We start from the raw sequence: 8,782 nt of genomic DNA on the forward strand, positions 1-8,782 counted from the left end.
AATATATTGACCATTATTTTTTAGATGAATAATCACTTAAAACACTGAGAAATGCATACATAGGTTATTTAAACAAAGCAACATAACAAAAGCAACATAAAGTCAAAACAGAATGCAAACCGCCATTTTGTTTTTAGGGCTGTCAATAGAAAAAAAAAAATGAACTTATTACCAATACAACCACACATACAATCGGTTGATTTGAAAACCAAACTGCCTTCAAAACTCCTAATTCGAGACGAACCAAAAGAATATAATACCTTTTTCTTCTTCTCCAACTTCTTCTGGTGAATTTCCACTAGGCTTTCGTCTCTTTTACTCTTCTTTTTGTGCTTCCTGTAAATATTAACAAGGAGTTATTTTAGAAACCTCATCAAACATGCAAACACTTTTCAGTATCGCCCAAGGCTTTGGACCGTTATTTTTTTTTAAATATGTACTTATATATAAACACACTTTCGAAAGATTAATTATATATTGTTCTATTCAAACAATGTTATGAAAACAAGAGTCTTGAAAAAGGAGTATATCGTCTGCCTTAGAATTTTGAATAATTCGTGCTCACATCCAACAAAATGAGTTAAACTAAAGAGGCAACCATGTAAAGCAAAGAATTGGTAAACCGTAAACCTTAGCGACCTATCAAAACCTAATAACCCTAGGATTATTAATGCTGAACTCAACCAACAAATCTGAACAAATGTATCACTTTTCTAAGTTAGCTTACTTAACGGCCAGCTCCTGTTCGGCGTCTCTCTGTTGTATGAACTCCGCCTCGGCCTCCCGTTGGATATCTCGAATGGCCGATTCCTTTGTCACAACTGGTACTCCGGCCGCCTTCAATGCCTTCAATTCTGGCGTATCCGTCCAACTAGTTCTAAGGACAAGAAAAATAAATTTATTTTACACACCCCATATATTATATTATCTTGCGGCAAATTGCAAAGAGCATTCTCATATTAACTCATTCCGTGCGTCCAACGCAACAGGTGCGTTGCCAATTAGTTGGCCATTAGATACTATTAGCATGTTAATAAAATGTGGTGATTAAATAGTAATTAACAGGTCCGCAGTGAATGAGTAAATGTTGTTTGAAAGGTAAAATTGGAATATTTTCTGTATTTATCAGATGATTATGTCCTTCTTGATATCAGATTATGTCTTCTATCAATTACCTGTCACTCAAATCAGGGCCAGCTCTGGCTCTAAACTGGCGCGGTCCGAGACCCAAATTAGCAGCCTTAACATCGGGCAGTTCCAGCATCCACTCCTCTCTCCTATCCGCCAATACTTCCTTGTCATCGTAGCCTTCTAGAGAGCCGATCTTCATTTTAAGAGCTCTCTCTTCGAGTTTACGGTGTGTCGATGACTTAAGGAGGTTTTCAGAGCCAGGGGGCAAGGGGCCTACGATGTCCGTGTCAATTTCGTCATTGGAAGCGTCTTCGTGTTCCGCATCACTGTCAACATTGATTGTCACATCCTTTTTTGATGTTTTGGTTAATTTGTCACGCATCTCAGCTGGTAGAGAGGGTCCTGTGAACAATAGATTAAAATAATTGATATCAAAATAACTGGAAGCAAATTACAGAGTTGATTAAAAATAAACTAATAACTCGTGGTAATAACGGTGGCCGCGTGGCTTAAGCATTGGACTATCACGCCGTGGGTCCCAGGTTCGAATCCTGGGTCTGGCAAGTACACATATTGTTTTTTAATTTGTGTGTGAGTCAGGGTATGGACCTAATAGGTTGAGCAAGTGGCTGACATCCATTTCTCGTAAAAAAACAAAATCTATTAATACAAACCTCTACTCTGTGGAGGCTCATATAATCCTACTAGGATCGGACATGGTCAAAAAAAAAAAAAAATAACTCCGAGTGGGTGATTAGTCCAAATTGGAGATTATTAGCGGTGATGTACTTCGGCATGCAAGGCGGTGGCGTCGATGTGAGTCTAGTAAATGGCACTTGCACAATATAAACTATAAATTCTGATGGAGCGTATCATGAACCATTTGAGTTTTTAGCGAAATGCACAAGTACGTCAACAATAAAAATACCAGGAATCAAATCACCAACATTACATTATATCACTACACGAATGTGGTGCGCTCGATTTGCCCGACAGAATGTTTATGTAGCCCATACATACTGCGGCAGTGAGACTCATCCTTTCATGTTCGTGAAAAAACCATCAAAAATCATTAATACATAATTCGTTCAGCGCGCATCCACGGTCCTGTCAAGACTTGCGCGCACATAGCGAACTCTGCCGCTGTTCACGCATAAGACATTGCTTAGAGTAGTTCTGGCACTAGAGTGTAATTTCGGAAAATATCAAAACCTTATGAAAAAGAATATACCAATAAAAAAAAGGTTTGTTCGCTAAACATAGAACAATTAGCACCGTGAGTGTAAAACCAAGGTATCTGCAAATTTTTCAATTTCGAGATTAAATGAAAAACAAGACGTGCAAAAGTCGTGAACTTGATAATGTAAAAGTGAAGTAACTGTAAGACCATGCAATATAATGTAGATATAAACCAAATATTATGGTTTTTTTTAGAAACTCTATTTCTAATAACAAAACAAAGACTTCAAACCCTAATATATCCAAAATATATCTTTTGCAGATGCCTTGGTTTTACACTCACGGTGCGAATTGTTGCATGTAATAACTTACCCATAGTTTTAGATGCTGACTCCTTTGTCACTCCCTTAACCAAATGTGGCGGCAACGCGGGGCCCTCCACTTCCATAATCATCTCGTCTCCTCTTCCCGGTCTCATGTGCGGTGGCAAAGCAGGTCCTGAAACGGCTTCCATGGCAGTCCTAGACAGTCTGTCCCTTAAATCGGCAGAACTCTTTGATTTAGCTGCCGCAATAGTAGGCAGAGCCGGGCCGATTTGCCGGCCTAGTCGTAACCTCAGATCTGACATATCAATCCCCTCTCCGTCGTCGCTGAAAATCTCCCCCTCTTCATCGTCAGATATTTCCAGTTTCGTCGGATGGGATTTCGAGTCACTGTTGGCTTGCGACACGATTCTTTTGTCCGACTCAATCGCCGTGTCCGATCGTATTGTAACTTTCATGGACATGGACTCATCTGGCAACGAATGAATCTTCACAACAGTCGACGACCTCTCACTGTCGCTGTCTTTACTCGACGACTTCGATTTCTTATGACTCTTTTTTGTCTTCTTGTCTTTATGTTTCGATTTTCTTTTGACTTTTGTCTTTTTAAGTTCTTTCTCCAATAATAAAAGTTTTTTTCGTAGATCGGCCTCATCTCCTGACGAATCCGATACGGCTATCGGTTCATCCGAAGGATTCAGTGCTGTGACTTTTGCAATACCTTCATTGGGAACAGCACTGATCATATTATAATACGATACAGGTTTTGTTTCAACATCTGAGCCGTCCTGATTTAAATCTTCTGCTTCAACTTCGAGAGATGGACTCTTACGGGTAGCCTTTTTGATATTATCACCCTTCAACGGAACACTTTCTTTACGGGTTTCCGTAGAAGCTTTTTCAGCTTTTTCAGGTCTAGTTATCCTTTCTGTTTCTCTTTTGCTCGACTCATTTTTTGAAGAACTTTTACTAAAAACAATTGGACTTTTAGTACGGACTTTAGCCGATCTTTCCCGTTCTTTATCAACTGATGCTTCCTTGCGGATCTTTCCTCGACATTCATGAGGTTTACTTCTATTATGTTCACCACTTGAGCTATGCTGTCTTGTAAGAGATCTATCTTTAACGTTGTCCACTTTTTCACTAAGTTGTTTTGTTGAAGAGCTTTTTACATTACTGGATCCTTCATGTCTTTCATTTTCATCTCGTTTTTGTCGATCTTTAATGTCTAAATGTGAACTCCGACTTCTGTCTTCTCTCTCCTCCAATCGCTTCCTACTCTCTTCTTTCCTTTTCAGCTCTGCGTCAGTAGCTTCATTATTTTTCTCTGAAAACCTTTGGGATCTATCATACAACTTCTGGTTGTCGCGTTTGCCTTTACTGTCATCATTTTTTTGAGCTTGTGACCTCGAAGAGTGGTTAATATCACCTCTCGATCCATTTCTAGCTACATCTCCTGACGCTCGAATATTATCATTGAGTCTGTCTCTCACATTTCTATCTCGATCGTTACTATGAGATCTATGTTGTCTATGATGGTCCGAATCTCGTGGTTTTCTATCATCTCTTGAAAATCTATCGCATCGGCCTTTATCTCTAAAAGGAGATTTATCCCTTTCTTTAACTGGGGATCGTGGCCTCTCTCTGACTGGGGATCTCTCTCTCTCTTTAACTGGAGATCGTGGCTTCTCTCTGACGAGAGATCTCTCCTTCTCTTTTATTGGGGATCGCGGTCTCTCTCTGACCGGAGTCCTCTCCCTCTCTTTTATTGGAGATCGTGGTCTCTCTCTGACCGGAGTTCTCTCCCTCTCTTTTATTGGGGATCGTGGTCTCTCTCTCTCCCTAACTGGGGATCGCTGTCTTTCCCTTATTGGAGATCTCTGTCTATCTCTCAGCGGGGATCTCCCTCTATCTCTCAAAGGAGATCTTCTGCTAGTGTGAAAAGGTCTTCTATCATTTCTGCCCCGATTGCCTGACTGGAAATTATCTCTACGTCTCTCAGGACTGAAATTTCTTCTACCGCCCCGACCTCTGTTGCGATTTGCGGCCTGCTCTTCGCGTCTCGTAGAATCTGTTTTAAACCGGATTCCTGAATCGGAGTCAGACGTTGAGTCATCCGACAGCATTTTGATGGCCTAAAATAAATCATATATCTCATTATTATTCATTATTACACAAAAATTATCATAAAGCAAGGGTGGAAGATAACTTTATTTGCAATAGCCCTATTTTACCAGTTATAAAATTTAGCACCAGCCCACACGTAAAAAGTGTACATCCATTATTTATTACTTTGGCAATATTGTGCGTGACGCGTAATTGCTAAATTTCATGTTAACCCTAAATATAAATGCCAGAATGAGGCTACCGGTCAAGATGTAAACAAAAGCGATGAATTACTTCTAATTATTACATGATTCCATCATCGAACGATTTAATGAATGTGTCCAATGGCATAACTACCTCATCGCAAGAGTAAGCAATGCAGTGGGCCGCCAAATCTGAGTCCGATAGTTAATGAATTTACCATTGTATAGTATTATACCAGTCTGAAATTTTGTTAAAATGAAAGCCAAAGAAAACCGGATCGACATTGATTTTGGACAGGGTTTTTTGTTTAGAAATACTGAGGGAAGCCCCCCGCATGATTCTTGCAAAGTGCTAATATTTATAGCTATGCCGATCGAGGCAATATTCTGACTATCACGTAGGACAGATTAATTTTTTTTCACACAATATTTGAAGGGATAATCATGGACTTTAATTTTAGGACTTAGTTGACCATATAGACAGGCATTCTGTTATTAGGGATTTTGCTTTTGATATTAAGGTAAAAATAAAACTAAGATCAATTCATACCATCAATATAATTAATATTATTAATAATTGTACTTGCATTTACAAGAAAACGACCAATATATATATTATTTATTACAATACTGTTATTCTGTGTGCGAAAAGATAAAGGAAACTACTTTTCAGGACAGCTAATAAAATATGAGATATGCATTATGGTTAACTTGGCAAAATAAATTCATTTAAAAGAATTGACAATCATTTCCCTTTTCATTTTACACACAGTATTAATCCATTTATACATCAAGCAACATTTTTTTTTAAATTAACCACACAGTGCAATGGGACTTTATTCAAAACGATTTAACTATTTTCTTATTTAAGGTTTTACCAACAGATGGCACACTATAATAACGGATCGGGCGGATCAAGTATCATTACACTTTTCAAAAAATTACTTATATACATAATATTATACAACAATCTAAGATTATCGGTGGTGAAGATTCTATGATAAGCGTTTACAGGGGGTCCTCGTTATCCGAAGGTAATTAGGACCGAAAAAATACCTCATAAAGGGAATCTTCTTAAAACGGGGACCAAAATTACTTAGTAAATGGGTTTAGCAAGACAGAAATAGCGTAGGAGTGTGGGATTGAAAGTGATAGTTGACGACTGTGAGCTATTGCGCTTATGTTTTCATTGTTTTTTTTCATTTCCCTGCAGATGCGTAACTGCGGGTATTCGGATAATGAGGAACCCCCTGTATTATATCTACAAGGAAAACGCCACGAATAGAATGAATTGATTTATTATTCTAACCGTATGTAATGAAACTATAAAATGAAAAATTACGTTTAAATGTTACGAAATTATTGTATCTATAATAGTAATTGATATTTGTAAGAAGGTTATTAGCACCGCACTTTGAAGATGTAAGTAAGATAAGTTGCTTTACAAAAGTAATATTTAAAATAAAATGACAATATTCAGTCGAGACAAGTCGATTCTGATAGAACAAATTGCCACGTGATTCTTGGTATTACTATACATATACTGCTGATGTTTTATACATTAGTCATTGTCTAAGGGCCTTATGCATAGTCACAGTTATAGAAGCAAGTAGGCTTATGCATTATACAGGTATCAAATGAATATGTATTGTAAACAAAAATTAAGTAAATATAGTACCTATTGAATGTTCAGAAAGCAATATTGTATTAAGTACCGATTATCTACAAGATAACGAAAGATTTAGCTGTATTACAAATGTACTAACTAGAAACTAGTTTTGACATTTTTTGTGTGAATGCGTCAACTTAAGTAATGTTGCAATTACATGCAATTCGAATAGTGTCAAAACGATAGGGACACTGTATCCGCATTTCATATTCCGCATCCGCACCGCATTCGATTTTTATTGTGGAGTTTTCACAGTTCTATTGTTGAATCTCAATTAAAAAAAATATGGAATATCAGAATTTAAAAAATAGCACCACTTTTGATTGCCAAAAGCAATGTTGCCATTTCATTTATTGTTTTGTTTTTTTTTAAATTACACAACTATGCATAGGGTTGATAATTAGATAATTATGGATATCGTCAACATCAGTGTGTATTGTTATTCTTTTCGTTTGATATTGTTTACCCAAGTCCAATGAGCATTCTGCGCCACCGATACCTGTATGCAAGAAATGATACTAAAACATTTTTTTAATTTTTCTAACGCTATAATTAATTGACTTGAACATGCCGGCAGTTAGAATTCCTTTAAGGGACTGCCTAACGCTAGACTGCCAGACGATTTGTTTCAAAATACGATTCAGGACGTTGCTACACTCTGCGCTACTCGCCAAAGTCATCATGGGATCCTCGGCGCCGTCTTTAAGATTAGAACGCTTCAATGCATATGCTTCTAACAATGTGCGCGGTTGAAACGGCAACTTTCTCAAATGGAACAGTCGGCTTTCCGGAGAGACGTCTTGCTGAAAATCGACCCGATTATCTTCACTCCGCGGTAGTATGGTAAGGCATCCTTTTAATCCGTTCAAAGTCGGATTATATAACTTTTGAAACGAGGCCAACTGTGGTTTGACTATATTTTCAACTTTCTTCTTATTTTCACCGAATTTCATCCGAAAGTCACCGGAATAGCTCAGGTTTGATATAGCGTGATAAAAATCATAGTCGGAGAAGTGCTCTGGCATCAGAAGCAGCGCTGCATGGACGGCAGACGATAGATTGGATTGCAAAGCACTCTGAATACTCATATCACGTTCAAAGTTAACGACTTCAACCGGTTTATGCAATCTACCAGCCATGTAAAGGTACTTCCAATCCAACAGGTCAGCCAGTAAGTCTTCCTTCGATATTACGCCGTATTTTATCATAACGCTTTCTTCTTTGATGGGAATCAACGTGTTGAAGTACACCTGGGCTCCAAAATTCTCCTGAACTCGCGCTACAAACCTACCACCTAAATATTTGAGCGAAGAATAGTCCCCGCTGTTCATTTTGATGTTTTCCTGGTGCCACTTCGTAGAGTCTTCGACGCAGTAAATCAAATCAATCATCTGGTTGGTTTTTTCTGTTCCAGTTTGCTGTTTGACAGCCGAGCCGTACGCGAAGCAAAATTTGACATTTTTCGGATATTTTGACAATATCCTCGCGTACAATGGATGGACGTCGCGCAGATGCGTCAACATCTTCGTGGCTGACATGATTCGTTTTGTTTATGTATTTATAGACACGGATAATTTTGAAGAATGAGTTTCGATATCAGCTTGACCTAACCTTAGTGACAGTGAAATATTATCGAATCCAAAGGCGCCATCGTTTCGGAAATATGCTGCGGCGCTAGATGTAGATACGTATTCTTATCATCGTCTTGGTTTTTCAGTTTCCTTCTGAAATTTTTGATACTTTTAACCGACACTCAAAACTACACGCAAACATAACCTACGACAAATGACTAATAGACAATTTGTACAACAATGAAGTTTGAAGTATACACATACCAATATCATAGATTGTTTATGGTATTATTTCCTAAACAATATTTTGTATGTAGGTAACTACCCTTACCTACCCTATTTTGTTAAAAATTAAATTAATACACATTTAAATCATAATATACTTACTGAAAAAAACCATAATATCATAAGGTTTATTAATTGATATGCATTATTTAAAATTACCTACTCCAAAAAGATTCGTCCAAAGACATTGCACGAGTCCAATCTCTTTGACCTACCTACGCCAGAATTTATTATATAAATAAAAACTTTTGGTGCTGCAGATTTGACATAACAACTGATGTAAAACCATTTATGCAATTATTAATGGTTTTTCAT

At 37.6% G+C, this 8,782-nt stretch overlaps 2 protein-coding genes across 2 annotated transcripts in view; both read right to left on the reverse strand.

The window, feature by feature from the left end:
- LOC147069038 (uncharacterized) overlaps nucleotides 1-8,421 on the reverse strand; it is a 9,777-nt gene extending 1,356 nt beyond the window's left edge. The window contains exons 1-5 of the mRNA XM_085951702.1: nucleotides 8,223-8,421; nucleotides 2,683-4,768; nucleotides 1,176-1,533; nucleotides 728-877; nucleotides 261-336 (exon numbers count right to left, since the gene is read on the reverse strand). Coding sequence (XP_085807828.1) covers nucleotides 261-336; nucleotides 728-877; nucleotides 1,176-1,533; nucleotides 2,683-4,759 — 2,661 coding nt within the window. The 5' untranslated portion in view covers nucleotides 4,760-4,768; nucleotides 8,223-8,421. The remainder of the gene's footprint in view (nucleotides 1-260; nucleotides 337-727; nucleotides 878-1,175; nucleotides 1,534-2,682; nucleotides 4,769-8,222) is intronic.
- LOC147069039 (phosphatidate cytidylyltransferase, mitochondrial) lies at nucleotides 5,489-8,421 on the reverse strand. The gene has a single exon (XM_085951704.1). It carries the CDS (start codon nucleotides 8,147-8,149, stop codon nucleotides 7,130-7,132), a length of 1,020 nt encoding a protein of 339 aa, XP_085807830.1. The 5' UTR covers nucleotides 8,150-8,421; the 3' UTR covers nucleotides 5,489-7,129.
- Nucleotides 8,422-8,782: the final 361 nt, after the last annotated feature.

The sequence above is a fragment of the Rhyacophila brunnea genome, unplaced genomic scaffold (genome assembly GCF_057557595.1).
Source record: "Rhyacophila brunnea isolate RB1 unplaced genomic scaffold, BYU_Rbru_1.0 scaffold_24, whole genome shotgun sequence".
In the NCBI taxonomy this organism is placed as follows: Eukaryota; Metazoa; Arthropoda; class Insecta; order Trichoptera; family Rhyacophilidae; genus Rhyacophila; species Rhyacophila brunnea.